General features: G+C 38.9%; 2 protein-coding genes across 6 annotated transcripts; one reads left to right on the top strand and one right to left on the bottom strand.

The window, feature by feature from the left end:
* Positions 1-462: 462 nt before the first annotated feature.
* LOC111251505 (uncharacterized) lies at positions 463-21,399 on the bottom strand. Of its 5 annotated transcripts, none has more exons than XM_022808142.2 (14): positions 21,290-21,399; positions 15,535-15,668; positions 14,618-14,864; positions 13,062-13,582; positions 11,451-11,752; positions 11,036-11,292; positions 10,102-10,369; positions 9,580-9,844; positions 8,891-9,221; positions 8,317-8,555; positions 7,520-7,927; positions 6,832-7,116; positions 5,610-5,720; positions 463-2,797 (listed from the first exon to the last, which is right to left on the bottom strand). In XM_022808142.2, the coding sequence occupies exons 1-14, from the start codon at positions 21,303-21,305 to the stop codon at positions 2,396-2,398; spliced, it is 3,786 nt and encodes a 1,261-aa protein (XP_022663877.2). In that variant the 5' UTR covers positions 21,306-21,399; the 3' UTR covers positions 463-2,395. The 5 variants fall into 5 exon arrangements, with proteins under 5 accessions (XP_022663877.2, XP_086846492.1, XP_086846491.1 ...); XM_086990366.1 differs by lacking the exon at positions 21,290-21,399 and adding an exon at positions 20,515-21,129 and having other exon boundaries at positions 8,317-8,552; XM_086990365.1 differs by lacking the exon at positions 21,290-21,399 and adding an exon at positions 20,515-21,127.
* A 1,551-nt stretch (positions 21,400-22,950) lies between these two features.
* Positions 22,951-26,564, top strand: Rpt5 (26S proteasome regulatory subunit Rpt5). The gene is made up of 4 exons (XM_022808250.2): positions 22,951-23,300; positions 24,445-25,205; positions 25,564-25,708; positions 26,213-26,564. Exons 1-4 carry the CDS (start codon positions 23,109-23,111, stop codon positions 26,384-26,386), a joined length of 1,272 nt encoding a protein of 423 aa, XP_022663985.1. The 5' UTR covers positions 22,951-23,108; the 3' UTR covers positions 26,387-26,564.
* The last annotated feature ends 1,060 nt before the right edge of the window (positions 26,565-27,624 follow it).

The following is a 27,624-nucleotide window of genomic DNA, read 5'->3' as shown; positions in this document are numbered from 1 at the left end:
GTCGGGCGGCACAGCCAGAGGGCACGAATATAGCATAAATAGGCATTGTGACTACTAATGCTTCCGAATAAACTCGTGTATCTTACAGAGAACAATGATTCAGCTATTATGAATTAGTCGTGATCAAAGTATACTTTGTACAAAGTCAATGCACATCGTACTCAGTACTATATATTAGCAGCGTAGCCTGTCTTTATAAAGCGTTTATGAAACCCCTTGTCATAAAAAAGGTTTCCGTCACTTACGCCAAATTCGATCCCTTAGTAATATATATATATATATATATATATATATATATATATATATATATATATATATAAACTACCGCACTGTTTGGAATGAGCTTCCTGAAGTGATCGTTCAGTCAAATAAAATGGCATAGTTGAAGATAAAAATAACAATGATAGATCAACAACGAAACCCTATCAATGTTAAGACGTTTAAAATAAGGAGACTTCGAGCTAACATTAACTGACTCGGTGATATCCATTTTTATTATAATAACTGTTATTATTGATGCAGCCTTTCTTGTTACATTCTAAAATACAGTGCTTTGCCGTCTAAAACAGCAAGTTATTATAATGAATTTTCGGTAATGTACATAGTATATTATATTTTTTGTCAGGACATATATATATATATATATATATATATATATATCTCGCCTTATACAAAGCTGTATATCCGTGTCTCGGTGTGATGCTTGCATATGTACTTATGCTAGCGTGTTTGAATAATTGTTCTCCGTATTTCCTTTTGGGCCTGGCCTCATCATCATGGTACGAACATGCATACAATCTTTGGATTTAACCTTTACTGCTAAATCGGATCTTATGCCGTATTAATACGTCCATCTCCCCTAGATCACTTGCGGCGGCTTTTCGTAGTTACTAACACTTTACTTAACTAAGGCATCTAAGCTTCCCTAGTAAACAACCACCAGGTAATCAAGATCGATAGATATTTCATAATATGCAATACCGTGTCGCATCTTTATATTACCAGATCAGGCTAGTCTAATTTTACTTAGCAAATGATTTTGCTATCAGCTAATTAGCGCCGCTTTAAATATACACATATGTTGCAGGCTTTTAGTGTCTTGCCGACTATTCTGACCATTCCATTGAAAAATTCGTTTTTTTTTTTTGATAAAATCCATTGTACCATCAGGTTGGGGTCCTTTGGAAAACACGAATTTTTTAAGCTTTCCCGAAAATTCGGCAGAAATTTGCCGATGCGTTCAGAAAAGTTTATAGAGGAATAATGATTGCAATCTTGCCAACCATCGCGTAGCAGGACGGTGGAGAGAAAAATACCTAAGAGGATGATGACCTAGATGTTTACATGTTAGGAAAACACAGTAAATCATATCAATGTCCCGAGTGCAGTCCGAGTGACAATGAATATCCCGAGAGCTTCTCGTGGACAGATGAAATTTGTTGAGTTTTCCCCTAGATGTCTGGCGCTCTCATTCCTTCTCAACCTGACACACTAATGATTCATTATGAGAATATTAGTAAGCGCGGTCGCGATAATTATCTAAAATAACGGGTTTCTGCCTTGACTTATTAAGTTCATCGAACTTAGTCACAATGCATTTGTATACACATTTAAACATCTTTAAACTTTCTTTAATAGTTCATTTTATGGTATGTTAGTACAGTTGCTATTGTTATTTCTGCGTTTTCTCGTTTTCTGTGGCGTGTTTCCCCCATTGCTGCTGAATATGGAGCTCGTTTTTCGCAGAGGTCTTTCTACATAACGCCATTGAAATGGCTTGCGCCAATTGCTAATTGGGCTTCGTATGTCGTCTCTTACAATTCAGTCTTTTTATTTACTAGAAGATGCCTTTCTTTATCCTACGGACCAACTACTATTTTGGGCGCACATGTCCATCACGAAAATGTTGTACAAAGCTACTAAATGATAGTATTAATAATGCTGGACCACTAATAATAGTTATAATAGAAAATAATAAACCTTCGTCCAGTAACTTTTACGGTTCATGGATCAACTCAAAAGCTCGTTAAACTATACCGGGTACCAAAGCAGCACTAGCTGTCATGCATAAGGACGCTAGGTGTATATAGTTATAATCTGGACATAGAGACATCATAGGTGTATGCCGCGGCTTATATCTTATCCGCAACAAGGGCTCAATGCCCCTTGGTTAAACCTTCTCACAAAATATATGTGTATATAGGTATGCCTGTCTGTCTATTCATAAATCGATTCCTTGCCAGCAATCAGTTCGTTTCTCATTTGCTAAACACATCAAAGCAGCCACAAGGGTACGGGATGTCTTTACCACCGTTTGTGTTCATCAATGAGCACGTCTTCAAATTGTTTGCATTTCAGATAGTTCAACACAAATAAGTGCAGTGTCTGAGCAGATTTAACCCTCCTGAATGCTCTGTTGCTCCATGTGTAATAGCACTCGAACCGTGTCCAGTGGCACTTGAATGTTGCTATGTGCTGATTGAAGTAGAGCCTGGCCATCTTCCTGCTGCAGCAGTTGCACACCTTCGCCCAATGAGAGTTCCCCGCTTGAAGTGCAAGTACCTAAAACGTGTCCATCGGCAAGCACGATTTGCTTGACCATCTGGCCGTTGGCATCAGGGGACAGCGCAAGTGCTACGGCCGCTTCGCCTTCACCAATGACAGCGGTCACGGTAGCGGTGGTCGTCGCGCCTTCCTCCTGCCCCTGAGCCTCTTCGGTGGTATTCTCATCGCTCTCAAGAATGGCCTGCTCAAGAGCGGCACCCTGCTGTAAAAGTACTTCGTCTTCAGGTTCAGCCTGGAATGAAAGCGCAAAAAATATCCTTTTACTAATATATCCCTCAATATTGACTTAGACAAAATATGGACAATTACGGATAGAAAGAACGATGAAATGCAGGAAACTCTACCGTGCCAATTTTTGTCGTAGCCAATTTTTTGCCTTCTATATCTCATCGGAAATATCTGGGCACTTTACACCTTTGGGCAAACATGACTGCTCAAGTATACACTCAGTTATACTAGTAAATATACTCTTGTAAACATAATAATAGCTTGTTCATGTGAGGTAAGTTTATACAGAACCACGTTATTGGCTGTTCGTATTGCAGTATGAATGAGCAGTATTATTGCATCGAGTGACAAAAACAAAACAAATCCCTGCTCCTAATTCAGAAAAAAATAAGCAAGAAAATGATCGGATTCCCATTTTTTTACAAGCATGTAAACACGTTTTCTTTTACAGGTTTTTAATGCCATTAGGTTGGTAAGGAAGTCTTCCCAGTAAGCCAAATACGATATAAAGAAGCATCTTCATATTCTAACCGATGCAAAGAAGCTTACTTTTAGTTAAAGATCTAAAAGTTTAATCATGTTTTGGTCGGAAGACGGATTTCCGCAAGAGAGAAATATAACCACAGCGGCCCTAAGAATATTAAATAGATTCAGAAAAAATCAGGTAGAACGACACATGTCTCTTTAAAGTTAAAGGTGCAATGGTGCACTGACCGACTGGAATGATACTGTTAAAACAAAAAACGGCGCGACGCGTACTCTTGAATAAACATACATTTGTATCGCGCCCAGCCAGACGAGTACAGTAAATTCTCTACAGGCCCTGTCATTTGTGGCAAGTTATTTTTTGGTATCTTAATTGGAGAGCCTGCAGCAATCGAGACACATACCCCAAAACAATATGAAAAGTGTTGTTACCATCGTACCTAGTAATCAGTTTCCCACCCGCTTTGACCAGAAGTAATGCGCAATGGCTATTATATCGTAGGATTTTAATAGGGTGTGATGAATGATTCAGTGCGATGTTTAGCACTTGTAGGTTGTTCAACTCTAAACGCCGTCTTTACCAACGTCTTTTTTATAAGACTTATAGAGGAGAATATTTACGAGAGGAATTCATCATAATAAACTCTGTTTCCAGGACTTTCTTAGACTATAAATTTATTTGTTACGAAAAGTTAATTAAGATTTCCGAAAATAACAACACTTATGTTGAAAAGTGGGCCAGATGTTTGTATTCTATTTCAATGCCCCCATTATTAGGGTGTTTGTGCTTGTTTTGACTACCACATTAGCCCAACTCAAGAGGTTTAGTTTGTATCATGCATGAAAAACAATATCAGCTAAATGTCCTTTCAAAGAACACACGCATAACCTGATTTTTTTCACTTAAATTTGAGTCTTGGTTCAGCATCGGTATAACCAATCACTTCACGAGGACAGGTTGTTTATTGACTGTGGCGCTATTTTATATGCTCCGTCCTTCACAAGCCCCATAGAAATAGACAAATCAAATTACAGGATCGTAGCGGCCACTCGATAACGCCGTCGCGCAATGAGATCGCCCAGTCTGGAACCATCTTTCCATGAAAATTTATTGTTCCTCGTGCTTTGCAGCAAGTTATGCCATTTCGTTAAAACCAAAGGTGATTTGCATCCAGTAGCTTCATTTTGATACACAGAAAAAGTTGTGTCACAATAGAGCTTGAAGAAAAAGGGTTTAATGGCACTTCCACAACACACCACACAGTGATTCCTTGCAATAAAGTCGTTGTTTAACACTTCCTCAGGTTCTTTGAAGTCTGCATGCAACAATTTTGAATATTCAAATAATCATTCTGTTTGCAATAAACTGCATCAAAGGAGAAGATGTGGTCGAAGAAGTCATTAACACGTGCCTTGCAGCGCAACATCTGGTCGACAAGTAAACGGTACTTGTGAAAATCCTGAATCTGTAATTATTGAATCAAGTGTACCCTGTACGTATAAAAATGCACCCCTTGCTTCATAAGGCATCGCAGAGTACTTCCCATCAGGTTGCTAAATATGATGTCGCGTTCAGGTCGTGCACACTGTTGCGAGCTGCAGCCAATCGTATCGGAGTTATCTGGTTTACTTCTCCTCTAGTTCATGGTTTTCCTGACCCTACTCTATCTGCGAGTAGGCCAATCCCATCGAATTCCTTGATTAATCGCCACCTACGTCAACAAGAAATGCCGTTCGTATTCTCTCCAGCACTTGCGGAGGGTTATTATAATTACTCCCCATTTCTACGAAAAACAAACGCTGTTCCAAACTGTAGCGCTCCACCATAGCAAACTGCAAACTCTTCCGCTTAAGAATCCGTCAGTTCCTGCTTGTTTACAACCGTAGCATAAGAGGTGCAAAATAGAAATCAAACATTTACCCCATCTATAGGGAAACGTATTCTCAGACATATTTCTATAACAAGCCTATCGTCCTTGCAATAGTTTAATGGGTAACTGTTTGCAGGCTAAACTTAGCGACAAATAATGTCTGGATCCGAAGCACTTCCTCTCGCGCTACAAACCAGCCGTAATAATAATGAGCGGAAGCCGTAATGTTTAAGTATCGGACGTAAAATACGAAAAACCTGTATGACAAGCGTATCGAATCTTCTTAAGAAGTTCGTCGCAATGATCAAACTTCGTAAAACATACTGAAGAGACTTTCTTACCAACTTATTAGCATCAAGACTATGGATTCAAACAATCTCATTTCAATATGAATTCTACCTGGGGAGCAAAAAAATTCGGTTCACTGTTAATAACTGAAATAGAAAAAGACCGCCCCACCTCGCTGTCACCCTCCTTGTAGAATGGCGTTTCCTCTGTAGTTGACAAAATTGACTTTATAACTTTTGATAACAGGCACTCTTTTCCCACATTTTCCTCATCAGGTTTGTCCTGTAATGTTCGCATACAACTGTCGTACTTTCATTTTGAAACTGTCACATTATTAGTCGGTAACGTATAATATTGAGATTGACACTGCAGACGTACCCTAACGTAAGTCATAATCGTGATGGCATTCATTGATCTTTATATCCATATTTACGAGCATGTGAAGAATGATGGGATTGGGTTTCGTAACGCGAGTTTGGGAATACAAATATGTTTCAAAACAGTATGTCGCTTACGTTTCCCTTTTGTGAAATTTAACTACAGGAGGAAAGGTATAATGAGATGCCGAATGCTAGCAGGAATAGGAAAGGTATGATCAACATCATATCACAAATGTCCGATGTTCTTACAACATTTCGAGCAGATATAGATGAACCTTGTAACTAGTAAAGACTGACAAACGAATATATGAAAATTAAAAACACGAATTACTGAATCGTGAATGCTTTCCACAATATCCTCAGCCGTGATAAGGCAACACACTCCTAGACGTCGACTTCCAGCGACTTATAAGTACTGTGTCTACATCTCTACTCATGCAATACAAATATGTGTTGTACTTCGCAGATAGTGTCGAAGACTCAAAAGCCGACTATCCAAATCAAGTTCATAAAGGATTTAGTATGTCATCACCGTCGATCAGCATTGGGAACGTAGCTTGGAGGTGATCTCATTTACGCTTATCCGGTGTGTATTTGGAGACTATTGGAACACAACATTTCAAATATCAGGATCAGTTAAGGATAATTTCACTAAGCAACGTGAAAGAAAGTATCGTCATTAAGTATAGAAAAACTCCAACCTATAGTGAACAGTATCATCTACTGTCGAATTCGAATTGGCGTGATGAGCTACGGGTAAGCTAATGCTTTCATCCCGATCCTTGTATTTAATCTTCCCAGGTCACCGCTCATTAGTCGAGACTTTGTCCTTATTTCAAAGTAATTACGAACCTAAATGAAGTCATACTGAATACGGAATTTCTCTCTACTAATGAAGTTTTCATCTGCACTCATTTGCGCGGGAATAAGAACATGCATGGTCCTCCAGGTATCGCCTATTTTTCAGATATTATTTGGTAGATGTGGCACATATGCATGATATATTCACGAACCTTTTGTTCTAGTTGGGATTGCTGCATTATTGTTGATGCGGTAGTGGTACTTGTTATCGTGGTGGCCTGCGATGACGCGGCGGTTGTCGTAGCTTCCTGGCTAGCGGTTTCCATCATTCCTGAAGCGTCCACCTGCTCTGTTTGACCCTCTACAGCGGACTCGGCACCTTCATGAGACTGGACATGCTGCAGTGATACCGGCGTCACAGTTCCGTCCTCATTAATAACAACAGGCTGACCATTTTCATCTTCATATACCTGGCCTACCACCAGACTGACTTCCTCCTAGATTAACAGAAAATAATAATGATATAAAAAACATTATGATAAAAAACTACATGTCTTATTCTTGCAATTGCTTTATCTTTTGTTATTATCATATCGCAAAATGTTAGTTTCTTAAAATCATCACAAAAAAGCTAGACTAAAAACCTCCTTACTAAGCTTTACCTAAAACAAATGATTATCATTAAACCTATCAACAATCTTTTTTTAAACCAGCATTTTTAATGGTTGAAAAACGCAGATTTTTTTCTGGTACCAAACATCGAATTATATACAGATGACCCAATCACTTGGGCCGTCACCGGCCATTTTTAAAAATTTTGTGGTACCAACAGGCTCGCCCTAGATCTGTTAGATTGCGAATCAATGACTGCTTATTACATAGCACAGGGTTGGTTATTACCTCTTCCTCAACTGTTTGTTGGTGCTGTTGCTGTAATTGTTGCTGTTGATGTTGTTGAACAGTAACTTGTGATACAGCGACTTGCTGAACGTGGTGCTGCGAATGTTGTGGCGACTGGTGATGCACCACCTGCACCTGTTGTTGTTGCTGTGCCTGCTGTTGGAGTTGTTGTTGCAAAAGCTGTTGCTGTTGAAGCTGTTGCTGTAACTGCTGTTGTTGCTGCAGCTGCTGTTGTTGCTGCTGCAGTTGTTGTTGTTGCTGTTGCTGCTGCTGCTGCTGTTGCTGCTGTTGCTGGATGTGCTGTGCAGGAGTAACACTCTGCGGAGTGAGCAAAGAAGTACCCCGAACAGACTGAGGGGTAACACGCGTGATACCCCCGCCTCGTGGATTTGTCACGTTGCCGGAATGCTATAGTAGATGAGGTACGACACAGTGAGTCAATTAATTGTTAATGAGTTCGTCAGGTAGCATTAATTATTTTAAATTTTTTGACTTTTCCTTACCGTCCTGTCCATCGAAACCTACGAAGCCAAGTATATGTATGGAATAAAAGATATACGGTGCAACTTACGCGGTGTATATTAAATTAAATAATCTTTAATAAGTCCATACTACTCAGCGGAATAAGAACCAGGCGCGGCCTTGAGCAGAGTTGATTTTACATAGGTCAATATGGCATTTAATAGCACATATTGTGGTGCATCATATACTGTACTACTGTCTAAGGCCAAAAGCAAACGCGGATATTTACATACTAAATATAGTGAAAAGAAAGTTATATTATTACAAGGTCATACCCGAAGTAGACTAGTGCCAGGTTGTGATCTGTTTACATGGGACGCACCACGGGGGGCGGCCGTTACTACTCGAAATTGTGGCTTTGGTGAACTCAGAATGTTCGGTGTCATTCTGCTCGGGGTCATGGTTACTGCCGATTGCGGTTGAGGAATGTAGCTCTTCACGTTACCTGTACGTCTCACAATTGACGGCGGTGCCATAATTCCCATATGAGACATCGACATTTTTGACACAGCTACTGCACAGAAAAAGAAAAATCAAATACGAAGTTTGAAAACCAGGCTAATTGTACAGGAATTGAATGCCCACTGATGCCCAGCGCATTAGTTTTAGTTTAAAGAAGTATGGGATACTTCTTCCAATAATCTATACATGTGCTTAAGATGTGAGATTCCTAGCGTCTACATCGCTCAAAAAGGCTAGAGTTAGCCTCTTTTCTAAGAAGCACCCTTTGAGTTATAACAAATGCCGAGCTAGAGCCATGCAATAAGTAAACACTGGACCCAAATCATAAAACATGTGCAGACCGAATTCATCATGCCCAATATTGTTACACAACATTGCAACACTAACCAGGTGTTGGTCGGTGATTAATGATAATGTTTGGCTGCACAATACTTCGTGGAGTGGTCTTGTGAAGTGGCGAGGCCGCATGGCTGATTATGGGCCGGCTCAGTCCAGAACCGCCAGCACCTGAGACGTTTCCTGGCACCGATGATGATGCGGGCACCCGAATTGGCGCGCGATGCCGTGCACTTGGTGCCGGCCGGTAGATTGGATGCGCTTTGACAAGGAAGTCTGTTTCAGGCAAATATGCTTCTCGGTCAATTCTGTACATACCTAAATTTTTGTTGCCTAACGCAGCTGCGACCATCTCGTCAACAAGTTCAACTAAATCGTCGCCCTGTAAAATCATCATTCAGACGAAAAAAAACATGATAAAAGGCGTTTCCAATGCATAGCAATTTATTCACAAAAAAAACCTCAAATACGATAGGTTACAAAATAAAACAGCTTAAGAATTAGATCAACTAACAAACCAAGGTCAAGGTGTCAATTATGATACTTAAGAGCTACAAAAATACTATTAGCAAACGCACCATATCTATGTAGATATAACAACTTCTTCTTGCAATATGAACTTTATTTTTATAGGCGTAGGCTATTTATAGTGAAAATCTTCTGGTATATGGCTATGTATTAGACTTTTGGTTAGAAATGGGTTACAGTTATATTGCACTGTGTTAATAGATAAAACAAACCTCAGTATCATTTGTCGGCGTCATGAACTCTCTGCCAAGTCGATCAGTCTGCTGGAGGAGGGTTTCAAGGTTCACAAGCATCATTGACACATCAGGCACCGGTGGGTCACCGTCCTCGCTTTTAGCGAGCAAAAATTGCCACATCGTTGCCGTTTGGGCAACGCGATAAAGGCAAACGTCTAGAACTTCTTTATCAGTACATTGCCGAAGTGCTTCTCGAAGACGATTTTTTCGGCGAGTTGATACCATGTCGGCATAGCTCCGCCTTTTATTGATTAATCGCAATCAAAAACGCAGAGCAGAAATATACAATTAGTAGGTCGTGGACTACAATTATAATAACTGAGCTACTTAGGTTAAGTATCGGGTTGCATATTGTTTGTTTCTGCCCATAGATACACTTGCCGGTAAAAAATATCTAAAGAGTTTTGGCAAATCGATTTGTTGTTTGATAAAATCTATATGTAAAACTTCTTGCCGGAGCACCTAGTAGCAAATCATAGTTATTTTAAGGAAACTTACGGCTGTGTTTTACGTCTCTCCTTCTCCTCACGTTCTTTTCGTGCGGCTTCAGCTAGTTGTTCCTGATGCCGTTGACTCTCAATATCTTCGCCATCATCATCGCTTTGAACAATCTCCTCAACGTTCATTGGCGGTGGCAAATTATCTGGATCTCCGTGCTGCGTTAGGCGGAAGTGCTTTCGCAACCGTAATTCGGAAATGTAAGCGCGATCGCACTGGGAACAACGGTAAGCTTTGAGTTTTCCAGTCAAACTCAGATCGGTTCCCACTGAAATACAGCATATACAAAATGGAAAAACAAGCTATATTTAAAGGAAAACAGGGCCGGTTGAGATAAAGAATTCTTTCGTTTCTTCATCTTAGGCACCCTGGTGAGCCGCACTGCAATTTACATCAAATCATCATATATTTACATCAATACATACCACTGCTATATCACATTGACATTTACCACTAATATATACTAAAGAAAAAATGTAAGGATAAGTTTAGTAAGCACCAACAAAGCAGACAAAGAAAGTATCACGGCCAGCCTCTGCAGCACTTTTGTTCCTGAAGCAGTGTCCTGTATACATCACCTATAATGGTGATCTAAATCTGCAGTTTAGAAAGCAACTCCGTTACTCCAGCAACACTCAAGTATACTCACATTTCTAATAATTATTATATTAGGAGCTACAGGAATCTTTCCATAAAATAAGATGTGGCGTAGACACAATGGAACACCAGCACAGTGTCTGCTTAATGCATAAGTTGTATTGAACAAAATGATTCTTGGTTAATCATGTCAGTTAGACATTAAGATAATGTCTTTTATAATGTATATAGCAGATCACAATGAAAAACAGATTTAGTGGAAACGCCGGAATTATTAAGGGTAAATTCTAAACCAATCAACTTTCAAATGATTTTGCTTACACTGTGCCTCTCTTACCGACAAGCTTCCGGCGTTTTCTTTTAATACCATCTTCTCCAACTTCGACACCTTCGATATCTGAATAGCCGCCGTCACTCTCATCCGGCGGTGGCTCTTCGTGGAAGTCAAGATGATGAATCCTTTTATAGTCGCGAACCATGTATTTTGGCGGTCGACTAATACGACCCGATCGTGTCCGAGGTACTTGCTTCTTCAAAGCCTCTCGCTCTTCTTTCGTTAACGACGGGCCCTCCGGATTAATGTCATCGTCGTATCTGTACGAGTAAGAATAGGATTTCTTTTAACATCATGGAACGATGATCTTTAGATAGAAACACGTTATAAACATATGTAATATTGCTTCCAAAAACCAAGTAATTGTTAATAGAACAATGTTTCGTATAAAGTACTTCTCTATATGTGAAAGGCGTACTTTTTGGCAGGTCGTCCGCGACCCTTGTAGCCTTTGGGATGAACTTTAGGCAATTTCGTTGCCTTCGGTGCCCGCGCCGCTGCGGCCCCGACGGGCTTTATGCCTTCCTTTTTGTCTTTCCGCTCAGGGTAAATCACTCTATAGATTATTCTGGTATTCGTCTGCGGATTGTATACGACAGCACTCCCACCTGTCTGAATTGCCTTGGCCACTTGCTGCTGTTGTAGGACATGAGCGATCTGCTGCAGCTGATCTGGACTGAGAGTCTGGGTTGAGTGATATGAATTGCCTTGCTGGATAATCTGTAGAACATTAATTAAATTGGAATCTCGTTACGCAAATGAATACGAATAATATATATATATATATATTATTCTTATACATTATTATATATATATAGCCCAAAAATAAAACATTTTCAAGCAGGTTACTTTCGTTCCAAGTAACTCTCTATCAATGCCCAGAGTTTAAAAGGAAATTAATATTCCTAGACGTATTTTTTTAATAATGAAACTTGTTTTCTAAGGTATCGCGAGGAGAGTTTGCCCTTCTTCAGTAAAAACAGCCGACATGCGCATATTTTTAGAATGCAGAATTATTAGTCTCAGAAGCGAGGTTCATTGAGAGATTCAAACATTCATTATAATGCACTTATTTTTTGTGTGTTTGATAGCCGCTGACAAGTCCATAAAAATAAATAATGCCAGAAGCAAGTGTGGCTAATTTTTTCGTAAGAGAAAATGAATACATAGAGCAATTGGTATAAAAGTAGGCAGACCACGGCCAGGCCTCATGAGACCCATAAACATACGGTCAACTTTATTAAACACTACTTTCAGAAAAGTGTAATGATTAAGCCATAATATCCGATATCAATAAATGGCTCTTAATCTTAGAGTCTGCTTCGTCGGTTTCGACTCGTTTGATCTCGCTTTGCTCTAGCGGCCGTTTATAATTTCCAAATTTTTTTTAGACAGCTACGTATACATTGCATAAACGTCGAATTCCCGAAGCGACAAACTTACTTTTGTCGAATCTATTCAACTTTCAATGTCTTTTCCCTCTATACATGTATCTCTAAATTTAAAATAGCTAAAACAGACCATTTAATATTATGTATCATTCATTACGCACGTCACAGAAATTATTGCATACGCCTGAGTTTCATAAGGTTAAGTCGAATTAATTGTGGTCAAAACAATATATCATCAGAACGATTTACATGTATATAATAAAACTCGAAATAAAATTAGTGAACAGATGCATGTTCTGAAGCCACATAGAACGAAATATTTCATAATATTTTTTTGCCCATTTACGAACGTCTCTGACAGAACCTCTCAGCGTATTTACAGGCTACAACGAAAATATAGCAGAACACAAAGTTCTGACAGCAACTTGAGTTGAAGTCGTTCCGTTGTTGAAGTGACGCCGCATTTAGTTCGATAGTCATTGTGCTGGAATCTGCACTGGGACGAAATCAATTTGTGGAATTAGAATCGCTCGTTATGAATTCGCGCTACTGTTTCTCATATCTACTAGACTATGTAGTAATACTGGCCTATATGGCAAGCAAAAAGACTCCCTTCATTGACCTGCTTGTCAGTTTACCTGAATTGGGTTATCGCAGCTGCCCAGTGGAGGCAAATTTTCCTGTTGTTCCTGTTTGGTAACTACTGTCCCTGTATCAGTGGGTCCTGGTGCAGCCCCAAGAGCAACTGCCGGCGCCGTACTTCCTGCCCCGGTTCCACCCGTGGATGGGAACGCCTCGCTGCTTGCGGCTCCTTCGTGGGTGTCAGGTTCCCCATCATGAACCTGTGCTACCGCCTGCTCAACCAGCTCGCCTGGTGTGAGTTCTGGCTCGGCATTGTTTGCCGCTTCTCCTCCAGCTCCGGATTCCTCAAAGGCTTGCTGTAATATGTCCTGTTGAGCCCCCGAGGCCGCTAAAGCTACAGCCTGCGAAGCAACAGTAGCAGACTGCGCTGTTGATGCTGCTACTGTACCATCATTTTGTTGTGTCGCTGCAGCAATATCCCCGCCGGTGGCCGCGTCCATCAGCTGCTGGTCGGCGGCCGCCTGGTAAAGTTGATCCTCGCTCACCGGCTGGGTGATCATCACCGAATCGTCCACGGCTTTATTGATTAAGGTGACAAAACACATTTAGTCGGCAGCAAAGAAGAGGTCGGACTCAAAGTATTGTTTGAAATAAAAGCAAAACAAAAATATGTACATGTGCTCCAAAAACACCACACGTATACAGCAACCCAGTACTTCAGCCAGCATTCCAGCACCGCTGAGCCCCAATATCACCTCAGTACCCCAAACATACCCCCTAAAAACATCGTTAGGAAACAACGCGGAAGCGTTTAAAGGACAGCGCGCGTCTCAGTTCATTTTTTCAACGTTCCACAAGCAATCCCCAACAGATGATGCCAGTGATCAGCTTCTGCTGACAATAATAGACTTTTCTACTATTCCACGATTGGTGCGGATATCATTCCGTACAGTCTACGACTGATAACGATGTGTCGCCAGTAAGTGTATCAGACAAGGTATGTGAGAATTTTGTGGCCCACCTAAACGGATGATGTATAACTATGTTATATTACATATTTCTCTTGAGTGCGCTTGTGGAGTAAATGTGGTTGCACTTTGTTACATAAACCAAGGCTCAAAACCCTGAGGAAGTTGCCTGCCGATGTTTAACTCAGTTTGTATCCTGCCTCACTCTTCTGCTGCCCGATGCGTATATTTCTCATAGTTTCAGTTCATACCGCTAGGTTGATTTCTTAATAGTGCTAGTGATTCCCAAAGCATAGCGCGCATCGGTTAGCACTTGACGTATGTGAAATCAGTTCATCGGAACGGTTTTAATTTTTGTGAAGTCTACAAAGTGTTTTATCTCGCGAGAGTTTTTAAGAAAAAAAGGTAATTTCGATGCACAAAAGTAACAAAGGTAAAGGAAATCTTTGTAGTCATTTTAGGCGAAGAAATTGGCCTAGATGCTTTTGGATTATTAGTTTAGCCGGTACTATAAGGTATGGTATATTGTTCGTATTGTCTTAATGCGATATGGCTAGCCAATATGTAATTTTAACTCATTGCTTTTGTCCTCCGCTTCTTACTCAATAATATTTTAACGATACAATATCTTGAATTCTACAAACCTTGTTCGTCCTGCTGTTGTGATTGCTGCTGCTGATCTTGCTCCTGCTGCTGTTGGACTGCTGCCTGATGTTCGGCGATCAGTCTTTCAGCTTCCGCACCAGTGGCAATCACTCTACCCTCTTCATCGACAGCCACTATAGGCGACTCATCTTCAACCTGTTGGACTACCCGTCCTTCGTCGCCTTCTTCAACCTGGACATGTGGAACGTGACCCTCTTCGACACCCTCCATAGACTCTGCTTCATGCTATACCGAAAATATTGACGAATTTCTTTATCTGGTCTTTTTCTAATGACTGCTTAGCATCCTGAAACAATTGTATGGTGCTCTAAACGGTTTGAGGGAGCTAACTTGTTTAATATTATCCTAGATCAACAATTTCAAGTAATTTCAATTTCTACTATTTGTACGTCCGATTTATAACTTTGAGTTGTACCTATATGATTCTCAACATAACAGCCCGTGTTGTTTTTTAAACAATTTAAAGCTCGCACAAAAATAAGGAAAAAAACCAACTTGCGATTATATGAACTCGGCGAAAACTGAATTTTATCACTTATTATGTTTATCAGCGGGTGATAAATTTATGCTACTGTTCTGACCAAATATAAGAATCATCCACTAATTGCGCCAAATCAATTTTATAATTCTATGACAGGAAATCATATGACTAATAGTCCGGGTAGAATGGTTGAACAGACTTTTAAGCAACACCACACAAATGCAATTTGTGCCTGCTATTTCTTTGTCAATCATGCTTCTTTAAGGTTTCGAAGTATGGATACAGTCGACACAACTAGGCTGGGTACATCATAGTTAATAAGCTCGTACCAAAAAATAATTACATCCAATCGTACCTTCAATAACTGCTCATTAAATAAGAGAAGTTTTTATTGATAGCCACCATAAAACCTACCTCTGCAGTGCCATGTTCAGATTCAAGAATCTCCTGCGGCTGTATCGAATCGCCTTCTGTAGCACCAGCAGCTTCATTAGTTCCATCGCTCACAGTTTCTGTGTCCATGTCATGTCCTGTTGTATCTTGATTACCTGAAATATTCCACAGCAACGCCTGTTTCTAAACATTCTGATTGAAGTGCATTGTCTATTTACCAGCAGATGCTATTTTAGTATGAACCTTAAGCGTTAGCACAGAAAGGTGGTCTAGAAAGCAGAAAAAAAGTTCGGTACAAAACTATGAATAAATTCCTTTTCTGACCTACGACTAACGTAGCACGAAATCTATGTATAGTAATTTCCTATCTACGTTTAAACTGCACGTCTAAATCCGGGAACTTGGTGCTGCATCATACTGTAAATCAGGTCTATTTTTCCCAAGTAAACTTCCCTTACGGTAAGCAAACAGCAGCCTGACCGTACAGTTCCTCTCTCAGTATTGAAGTGGCCCCTAGAAGTGATATGTGCTAGAAATAAAATTTATTTGCATACAGATGAGCTTAACACTACACCTACCATGAATAGTCAATATGGCCCTTTTTCAGCACTATAGAATTGTCGAAGAAAAAATATGTCGATGTGTTTAGTGTTTATCTAAATAGTGGAATGTGTTGGAATGGGATTTTATTTATATGAAAAGTATTTGCAAATAAACCAACTGTAACCTATTTGTTATGGCTAGATAGTGCCGTGATGTTAATGAGTTTCACAAAAATAAGTCAACAGTATACCCAGACATTCGTTTTGCCCTGACAAAGAATATAAAAATAATTTCTGTTTATATATACAAATGGCATATACGAAAATGTAAAATAAAAATGGCAATAGTGAGGGTGATATCTGAATCAATGAGCTTTGTTCAACTTGCGTTCACGGCTTCCAAAAAACCACCTGATCGGCAAGTTCGTATAGGAAATGAATTGATTTCTTTCCTAATACTTAGCCGTAGACATTTTTTTCTTGCCTGCTATTGCAAGATCTGATTAACGAGAGACAAAACCAATCCATTGGCAATCGTTTGCCAAGAACAGCTCCGTGAGAAAATATACCAAGTACACCAAATACAATTTTATATTTATATCAAATTGCTATTATTACATGGTAGAATAGAGTTATATCAGGTTTTCTGCCGTTATTCTATGACGTCGATCGCACGTCAGTGTAAAGAACATCTGCATAATGATTTTGATGAGCAAGCGCGCCAATTTTGTGAATACTTCTGATAACACCTGAATCTTGCTCGACTTTCACTAATAGAAATTTGAACTTCGTGTTAAAATTGCACACAGAATTAAGAAACAGCTTAATTACCAGTCTCTCCATTTATATGATATAATATATTGACCTTTCGACGTCCTTTAACCAGAGGTAACAAATTTAACATAACAAAGGATTAATTAATACAGTCTCTGTAGGTACTCTTTCGCCACTGATGTCCAAGAACTACGTCATCGCTTTGAGCTCCCAGCGACGGAAGCCTGTAAGACAAACTATAGAAACTGGAAGCGAAAACTCGTGGCGATTGAAAAGGAATTATTTGCTTCAGGTGCGGTGAGGAACAATGAGTGAAGAGGGACAAACCGATTAAATAGAGACCTTCTTATTCGCTTTTCGTGCATGAGTTCCACTATAGGCTCTGCAGGAAACCAGGCTTCCATGAGCCTGGCAATATATGTAAATGCTTCAGATGTAGAGAAAATTACAATAGAAATCATGTTGCTCGTTTCCCACTAGTATCGTGTTTAGGATACAAGTTAGTTTTAAAAATTCAACAAAACTTATATAATAATTCATATGGTCCAAGGTGTTCGAAATAATTCTATAAAATCTCCCTTATCTTTGAATACTCTGTCGTTGATCCGTATATATATAGTTTTCATTAATACTACCAGCAGAAGTAAATAAATACAATTTGGTTATTGTTATATAAGATGTAAGGAAATAAACATCTGCACATTATTTATCGATTTTTTAGCACTGTAAAAATGTAGAAACCAAGTGCAAGTATCTTTTTATTTGAGCTCGAATTATAAACCAGAATGTAATTAAAACCTCAAGTCACAAAATTGTAGCTCATAACCTTGTAATGAATAGCACATTTTGGATTCTCGACTTATACATTAAATTCTTCGAAGCATTAAATATATATTACATCATTACACTGGCTAAGATAACCAGGTAGAAAACTGAGGTTGAACTGAAATAGGCAGGATATGCACTTTATGCAGTAGCCACCCGACTGCAGAGAAACCCTGCGCCTAAGGAGGATTGTATCGCAGTCAGAACAAATCGCATCAGTATATTGTGATTTATTGAAGCCTATCTACAATATATTAGATACATTGACGGATTGAATTGACTGTTAATAAAATACGTCAGTAGGATGGTCAGCAGTTAAATAGCTGCCGATGGTTCTGAACATTCGAAATGTGCTTGTTATATATATGTGGGATAGCTATTAGCCATTCTTTGCGGACCGAAATTTAAAAATAGCTCATGGCGTTTCGCTTCTGTATCTATCTCTAAGCCAAGGGCCGATGTTCTGTTATATCCATAACGCATTTTGCATAACAAACAACCATTTGTATCGAATAAATGATTTTATTTAAGCGGTATTACACAAGAGTATATGCAGCTTTAGTAGTTTAACATTGTTTTTAGTAAGTTATTCGTTATAATATTATAAACCCGTATTAGATAATATATCTGCAGCATGTTATTACATGCACCCCGAGACACTCCTAAACAGTGTATCGGCTTAAACATGGGAAAACGGCATTCATATGAACAGAAAATCAAGTTCTTTTACCAGTGAGGCCGGTGGACTTCGAAACTTAATAACTTTTAAGGCTTCAATGAAGGCTTTTTAGTATATGTTAAAGGTACTCTTTTTTATACTTTACACACTTGTCCCGTATCTCTGGCAGTTTCTCGGCATTCATATACCAACCATTCGCATTCCGATATGTAACCTCTCTATCCATGGCTTCTCGTAGTAAATCGATAGTGGAATACGTTTACCAACCAGTTGCATTTTTGTGTCCTAAGTATGAAAAGCCCCATAATCACATGGACCTAGAATGGAAGATTTAAGTGGGTTGAAGTCAGCGTTGGATGTTCCTTTGCTCAATCCAGGAAGTAATCAAGGCAGAGCAATGGAGTCTGACATTGTCACCAAATCATAGGACGACGTACTTTCGATTGCCGCACAAACGATCTATCATATATTGAGTAACTTGAGATAGTGGACTGAATTCATTGTTTCTTTTTCGGCGTATATTTCACAGTATCATATGCCCCTGATTTTCACTGCAAGTATTACCATTAACTTACGTCTAAATTTGTACGACGTTGCCACCGAACTCGAGTTCCCTTCAAAGCGATCCTATGTCTTCAAACAGATTTTTTATTATTAAGTTCCAAAAACAGCAGGTGGAATACACCACTGGCATTTTCAACTAACCTCAGATAAACTCACGAAAAACCCGTCCTTCATTCCGCATTTTCACTATTTGGATTACGATTCTGCAACATATTACATGTGAAATGCCAATTTGAGGCGACGGGGCTTTTCGACTCCGAGCTCTGTTTTCATAAAGCCTACTCGATTGTGGCACTGTCTTCGTGTCCATCGGGTCCCATCATCTGGTCACTTTCTCCTTGATCTTTAAGGCCCGAATCTTCGTTTTTGAAACAATTGCACAATTTATCTGCTGTGCTTTCGCTCAAGATCTTTTTGCCTTCTGTCTTTTCCAATAATCGATTGATTTCGGCAGCGCTATGCCCTTCAAGTAATAAGAACTTCACTACTACTAAACATCAATTTTCGAGACTGAAAGTATTTGTCATTCTAAACTAATTTTTCCTGTAGTACACCCAACTGGTTTCTAAAAGTCTCGTCACAAGTTTTTAGAAAGGTCGATGTATTCACCACCTAAATTTCGTCTGTTAGCGGGACTTAAGGCGAGTCGTTTAATTTCAAAGTCCGCCTTATAACCTTGTAACAATACCTACATATATTTATTATTTAGGTAGCTTCACTCGAGCTGATTACCTTTAATGATTCATCGGTTTGTGCTACGCCGCAGTCGTTCAGTATAACAAGTAAAGATCCTTAAACCATACATATAACTCCTTAGACTTATAATGGTAAAGGAAAAGCGCCACATGTTACTTAATACCAAATAATTTATTTCCGCTCAAGTTAAAAATGTTAGCTTTTTTTTAAGTCACTATTTCCATGTTGCACAAAATCTGTGAAGTTATAGAAATACTTACGGCTTCAATTAGTTAAGAATTGCGTGATCAAAGTATATGAATATATGTTATAACGATTTCGTGCCGTTGGAACGCATAGGTAAAAATAAAGGCACCTATCACGGCTTAGGCTGTAATTTCTACATATTTACCCTTATATGAGTACGTGTCTACCTTATTATTGAAGAAGTGCATTAAAATAAACACACTGTTTAATAACTAGTAAAACGATTATTATACTGTCTTCCATCGGTAATCAAACGTTAAAATATTTTGTCATTGTTATGCATTATGTTCACATAGATACATGTACCAAGGAATCCCATAAACAGCTAATATAAAAACCATTTTTGCCATATTAATTGCCATGAATGCTAAAATGTGATTTCATGAGTAATCCTTTTAACTAACTTTAAATCGTACAATATTTTTCCCATTAAGTCTAATCTTGCTAGTAAAAATATGTATACCCAAAAAAAATGTGTGAAAGTATTTCTGTAGCTATTTTTTTATGTTCAACTCTGGTATTATAGTCATAAAAATATTGAGCTCTTCAGATTAATTTTCACAGCATATTTCTATAACCAAGTAAAAACGCATACGAGCTGACATTCTTCAAATTTTGTCTAAAAGTTACATAAACCTATTTATTAACTAATTTATAAATGTTTGATAAATTTACCACCCAGAAGAGTAGGGTAAATGGTGGTTTGTTGCTTTGGTTTTTTTTTGCTCTTCAATTTGCATCGAACAATGCCCGCCAGGTAATTTTTTTCGACATGTTTCATGAAGTCTTCGACTTCATACAAAACACCATTGTTCCTGCCAGGGTGGATTAGTAAGATTGGTTGTTGGCGTTCAAGAAACCATAACACATAACACATAAGAATCTCTAGAATACGGCGTAGTACGTTTGAGCTTTTCAAATCCAAACAGTTGTAACATAATTGCGTATCTTTTGCACGCTAGGCAACATCAAAAAGTTACCGACAAGATGTCGAAACGAATTGGCAGCCGCACTCGTTTAGCGTGCCGATATTGCGATGTTGTAAGGGGTGTCTATTAACTCCGTGTTATTCGAGACTTACTAGCAACAGCTGCTGACTGTACGCTGACTAGATTCGAACGCGGACAATATCAGCTCTCTGCCGGCGGAGCCCAAGCCCGCCCAGAGTTTGAACAGGATTTTTTGTAAAAATTGTCAAACCAACATCTACGGTAGCAAATTTTAGCTGTAGCAATATTCCCGGAGGTCGACATTAATGTTAAAATTAGTGATTCGCTGCCACAGCATCGAGTTATTCAGGAAAATTCATAAAAATATGACTCGCCTAGCGGAGCCTAATGCTGTGCCAACAACGTTTCCAATTCAGTATCGAAATTGGAAACGATTTGGGTCGAAATACCTGCCAGCGATTAGATGTCACTCCCACAATATCTACTGGTATACTACTAACCTGAATTCTGGGCCATTTTACACAAAATTTCACAATTTTTCACAATTTTAGGCAGCACGTAAACACAACAAGTCGAGCGACCGCAGCGCCGTCGTCACTTAAAGACCTCCTAGTGACCGCCAGCAACGCAGATGTTTGAATGTGCGTTCGGCGCGGGAAAGTTTAACATTGCAACTGGTCCCGAAGTACATTGTTCCGTATAGACTAAAGGTGTCGCTTCTGTTAAGTCATACGACGTTGTGTGCTAAATTCAAGAACAGGCCAAGTCGAATGTTTATCGCTCGGTCTGATCTAATTGTCTGGCTAATATTACGTATTAGAATCTGGGGCCCAATGTCAACATTTAGGGAATGCTAGGCTAAAGTAACATAATGTGAATTGCCTTCTTCCTAAAGCCTGCTCCGCACGCGGTGCTCATAATTCAGTTATAGATAGGTAAGGTAGTAGACTTCCCTGCCTGCTTGGTCTATCTGTAAATTTTCTTTTAAGATAACGCTATAATTATAAAGTTAGATGAAGCCAGTATCCATTAAAATGTAACCTACTTATCCAGAGAAAACCTGACTATCAAAAGGCCTTGGCAAAATATATATATTGGCATTGAGTGGGGGGGCGGGACAAGAAAATACTGAAATAGGTATCGCATATACATTTGTGGCTAATAAGTAAAATGTGTAACTTTCGAAAACAACGACACAAAAACGATAAAGCTGATTGTACCGTGAACTATTTAACGAATGATCCTTAAACCAAGCTAGTTGAATCACAACACAAGTTTCCTCAATTGGTAAGCTTTTCATCTTATTCCTATAAAAAGGTATCAAACTCTTTTATTCCCAACCATTCCCAGGATTCGCTGCGAATATGCGCGCCCAAAGAATGTATTGTTTCGCTGTTTTTTAAGACCGCGAAGAACTTGAGTGCGAGAAAGCACCACGAAACTAATGTACACTAATAAAGAGTAATATAACCATATAAATGATTTTTCAGGCTCTTCAAGTAAATGCCTTTTAAAATCTTACCGCTTTACTTATTAACATCAAAATTATAACCAAAACATTATATTAGATAATTTCTTTCATATATTTTCACTTCTCGAAAACTAATTGATTTAGGAATATATAGTGGCCGACAACAGCAACAATAGAGGTACAGCTGCTGTCTCATGTCAATATTTAAAATGACACCTTTTAACCCTAACAAATGAGAGCAACATCAAATTAACGCATTAGCGTTGTTCTTGAAACGCAAATGCTCTTCGCTGTGTGTTCTTTCTTGTGTGATTTTCAATTCTACTTTTTAAGCCCGCTATCGTCGAGTCGATCTTAAATTCAATCAGTTGAATCCGTTTAACAGATGATTGGCTATGAGATGTTAAATGATTTCTTTGAGGGAGTCCTTTCTATTAAGCAAGGATGACTTTTTGTTTTTAATAGGACGATTTTCTTTTGACTGACAACACCAAATTGTGGTGAACATTAGTCAATTCCGGATTCATGTTGATGGCGTTGGCAATCGGACCTGCCCACGTATTAACGTCAGCAGCTGCAGGGCCTGGCGCAAAGATATAGTCAAGTTTTTCGCGCGCTAAGGGCTACCCAGTGCGAAAGCGAGATCGTGATGCGTCGGCAATTACCCATCGGCGTTGACTGATACAATCGTGAGTTGCCGATCAACTGTTTACATTATTATTCGATTCGGTTGGGTGCCAAGGGGTCTTCTTGCTTGAAGTGGTGGGCTCGAACTATCTCTATATACAGGGAATTTAGCATTTGCTAAAGTTTAGGTGTGAATTTTAGCATACTTCACAGTCAGCAAAATGGCACTTGACTCAATGAAGGACGGTGATGTGATCACGGATGAAGTCTTGCGGTATTCTGTCGATGAGTTAGTTAGCCGAACCCGGTTGCTAGAGACCGAAGTGAAGATTATGAAAAGTGAAACAATGCGAATTTCGCATGAGCTTCAAGCTCAAAAAGAGAAGATTAAGGAGAATACAGAAAAAATTAAGGTAAAATGGCGATGCTCCACGAGCTTGTTATGTGGAAGCAAAACTTTATTAGATAATATAGGTATAGTTTATAAAAGGAATAAGCTACACGATTTTTTATTTCCTGACAGGAAATAAGCTCTTCATTTATATGAGTAGGTCGGTAACATGCAGTTATTACCAACTGATCTGCGAGTAAATTTTTTACCACGTCATTAATATAACCTCACATAGTGATTGGAAAAATTGCTTAAGCTCACGCGAGGTGGATGATATGATGTAGATGGCCTAGAAAACGATGGAGACGATGTTATTTGGTCAGTGTTGTTCTGGGTAAATGTAAACCCTAATATAACTCAAAAGATGCATAGTTTTAACCTGCTAAAGTAACTTGTTTGGTAAATATACTGTCACAGTGCATTCAAAATCAGATAACATTTTTATAGCGTTGTATAATATATTGTATATAATAGGTAGATGACGGTGTCATTTTCCAAGACATCGTTTGTCTCATATGTAATGTAGTCTAGCATGGAATAATGATGTTCACAGTACTAAATGTACTGTCCGCGCGAGGCAACTGCGATAATGAAAATATTTAAGGTGGAAGCTTCAACAAGTTGAAATCAGATAAATAGCGCAGGCCGTTCTTATGAAAGTTTGAAATAAGATAGTAGAGCCCAATTGCTGGTAACTAGTCAAGCTAGTAACATAGTCTTTATCCATTTACTAGATTCAAATGCTCACTCGCTTGGTGTTTGTATTGGTGTGGACTCTCCGGGCACAAAGATTGCAATGTTTTTTTTTAGTTCGACACTGTTTAATTCAAGTTATTGGGTTCATTAAAAAGAAACATTTACGGCTTCAAATGATTGTGTGTGACTAGTTAATTTTAAGTAATGCTGATATCTCCAAATTATTAATTTTTCTTTTTCGTAATATGGTGATGGTATGCTTTAAATTAATATGACACGCCGATAAAACACGCCGTTAAGTCCTTTAGTTGCTGATATCCTTATCGCAAGATTTGCGAATTTAATATGATTATTATTATTTATTTACCCTTTAACTTCTAGGCTTACCTTAATTGTGGCTTAGTATACGTGTTAATTCCTTAAGTAAAAACATGCGTGATAGGAGAAATATGCCAATTTACGCATTGCAGGTTAACAAGACGCTTCCGTATCTTGTGTCAAATGTGATTGAGCTCTTGAATGTCGACCCGAATGAGCTCGGTGAAGAAGATGGCGCCAACGTCGATCTGGACTCACAGCGTAAAGGTAAATGTGCTGTCATCAAGACTTCGACCCGACAGACGTATTTTTTACCGGTAATTGGTTTGGTCGATGCCGAGAAGCTCAAGCCTGGCGACCTTGTGGGTGTCAACAAAGATTCCTACCTCATTCTTGAGACTTTGCCGGCCGAGTATGATTCACGTGTTAAGGCCATGGAGGTAGATGAAAGGCCGACAGAACAGTACTCGGACATAGGCGGGTTGGACAAACAGATTCAAGAGCTAATCGAGGCTTGCGTTTTACCCATGACACACAAGGACAAGTTCCAATCACTAGGAATCTCCCCGCCAAAAGGAGTACTTCTGTATGGACCGCCTGGAACAGGTAAGACGTTACTCGCAAGAGCGTGTGCGGCACAGACAAAGTCGACATTTCTTAAGTTGGCCGGACCCCAGCTCGTGCAGATGTTTATCGGTGATGGTGCTAAGCTCGTTCGGGACGCGTTTGCACTAGCCAAGGAAAAGGCACCGGCGATCATCTTCATTGATGAATTGGACGCGATTGGTACAAAACGATTTGATTCGGAGAAGGCGGGTGACCGTGAAGTACAAAGGACCATGCTTGAGCTACTGAATCAACTCGATGGTTTTAGTTCGTGCGATGACATTAAAGTTATTGCAGCCACCAACCGGTACGTGGAAGGTGCAACACCTTTTCTATGTAGTAATACTTAACACTCATATTTCAAATCAACATAAAACTAACTTGTCCTGTCTATTTACATGAGATCGGTATGTATTCTTCATTCCTGTATGCTGATGGTTGTGGCCTTCAATAATAATTTCCGAGTGTGCAGTGGCTACCAGTTACGCTTTAGTTATGATAAGACCATTAGAAGCACGACATGAGCAACGTACATATTGGGTAGAGCGATACACTTTTCCTCGAAGAGCTTCCTAGGTTCATCAAAGTAGTACCAAGTGCTTTGTGTTGAGCTTGGCATAAACGAAATACTTTTCAGTAAGCGTTTTGTTGGACGTATTTTTCAGTGTGGATATTCTTGACCCTGCCCTGCTAAGATCAGGCCGTCTCGACCGAAAGATTGAATTCCCCCATCCAAATGAGGAGGCTCGAGCACGAATTATGCAGATTCATTCACGAAAAATGAATGTTGAAAAGGATGTACATTACTTGGTATGTGTTCGGTTTATGGTAAATCTACGGCAAGGTTCGGAATTATATTAGCAACTTTCGAATTCTGTAGAAATTGTTCGATGCGCAGTAGTGGGGAAAGCAATTTGTACAGAAAACACTCAAAAGCATGGTATGGTGGAGTTAAATTTTAAACTGTAATAGTTGTTTAAAAAGACTGCATGAATTATTCGCATATTCTTTATTCGAATGGGTGACTTGAATGGGCTAAGAATATAATGGACGGTTAAATAATCACGCGTGATTACTAAGCTCGTTGGAGTGGCACATATGGTATTCAGCGTCTAAGCTAGTCGATCTGATTTGTTTTACTGCGCTTCTTTATCGCTTCTTAGTGCAGGTTGCGATAGTTTTTCATGGCGATGCTTCTCGGCTTGTGCAAATATTTGAGAACAGTTTTAGCATTACCTTTTTTATTTAGCTTAGTTTGTCATTCGTAACTGACACAATCATTTTTTTGATTTTGCTTCTTTTAATCCTTCTCAGGAGCTGGCTCGCTGTACGGACGATTTCAACGGAGCACAATGTAAGGCCGTATGTGTCGAAGCAGGTATGATCGCATTGCGTCGTAATGCGACCAAGGTTACTCATGAAGACTATATGGATGCCATTCTTGAAGTACAGGCAAAGAAGAAGGCTAATCTCAACTATTATGCTTAAGACTTACAACTGCAGATATATATATATATATAACGACAAATTGAAAAGGTCAAGACATACATAGCAGGTGGCGGATTTGGCAACGGGTGTTGATTAGAAAAAAGCGTAAAGGGCATGACTAATGAATGTCTGCTACAGAGAAATATAAAAATAATAAATGATTTTATGCTACGATGCACCGCCGTGTTATCTCTATTTTACTTATACAAAAGAAGGAAATATTTTCTCGCTTTTCGGTGTAATCATAAGGAAACATGTGATAGGTAAGAAAAAAAAATAGGAAAAGAAATATATTCGCTGATTAACCAAATGAGCGACACACTTGTTTGGTAAACATTATAAAGTATTGAGAAAATGGACTAAGGATCATAACGAGATATTTTGGTGTAACGCTGAAAAATGTTATACGATAAATGACACAATTGACACTAATAGAGCCTGTTTTATGGGGATTATGTAGGTTGCTTTGCTATTAAAAACAGGTAATCGATATTAAATTCTAGAGCTTCTGTCTTACTTGACCATTGGTAATATGTGTGAATTTAATTGGTAAAAAGGGCTCAGTGTTTTTCAGCTATTTCTACCTAACATAATGGTCTTCTGTCCTAAAGTCTCAACGCTAGGTGAAGAAAAAACAGTGACATCAACGTAAGACAGAATTCCTTTTCATTTATTACTTTGTTATTTCTATTTGTGCTTGGTATCATAATTATTATCCGTTATATTTAATCTATGTTGCTGTATTATTTTCCTTTCCAAACGCAATCATCGGGCATCACGATCTATGTCTGTCTATTGATGAAGACTTGGGGTATTGTTAGAAAGGCCCAGCTAAGCCTCTTAGCGGTTATATCGACTCTTAAAAGCGTTTTCTATCGCGTGTCATATATTGGCTGATTTTTACCATCTATTAACCCTTCTATTTCCTTTCGTTTGTTGGCTACATTACGAATCAAACCGAGGTCCTATATCTATAGTTCCTGTACTTACATTGCAGCTAGATATGGGGAGTATGCTTGTACGTTTCTTATTCATGCTGCAATTTGACTTCTTATCAATTCTTTCTGTTTCCATTTCTTTGTTCCAATCGTCTCGATTTTCGGAATTTCATTCTTAATAAGATATCGAAATTATAAATATGGAAATTCTATACCTATGCATATAGTTATAGTAGAAAACGCGTTTTCTCGGCTATATATTTATAAAATCAACCGCTCTTATTACGATGACTATAAATT

This window comes from Varroa destructor, unplaced genomic scaffold (assembly GCF_002443255.2).
Source record: "Varroa destructor unplaced genomic scaffold, Vdes_3.0 BEIS01000005.1, whole genome shotgun sequence".
Taxonomy (NCBI): Eukaryota; Metazoa; Arthropoda; class Arachnida; order Mesostigmata; family Varroidae; genus Varroa; species Varroa destructor.
The sequence above is the reverse complement of the archived record's forward strand: the minus strand, read 5'-3'. Positions and strand labels throughout refer to the sequence as shown.

Coding starts and splice junctions, on each gene's coding strand:
- LOC111251505 (XM_086990365.1), bottom strand. CDS start 20,716: ATGTGTTATGTGTTATGGTTTCTTGAACGCCAACAACCAATCTTACTA. Junction 11,753..13,061: donor GCTGCGATAACCCAATTCAG/GTAAACTGACAA, acceptor AATGTTCTACAG/ATTATCCAGCAAGGCAATTC. Junction 10,370..11,035: donor AAAACGCCGGAAGCTTGTCG/GTAAGAGAGGCA, acceptor GCTGTATTTCAG/TGGGAACCGATCTGAGTTTG.
- Rpt5 (XM_022808250.2), top strand. CDS start 23,109: ATGGCACTTGACTCAATGAAGGACGGTGATGTGATCACGGATGAAGTC. Junction 23,301..24,444: donor AGAATACAGAAAAAATTAAG/GTAAAATGGCGA, acceptor TACGCATTGCAG/GTTAACAAGACGCTTCCGTA. Junction 25,206..25,563: donor GTTATTGCAGCCACCAACCG/GTACGTGGAAGG, acceptor CGTATTTTTCAG/TGTGGATATTCTTGACCCTG.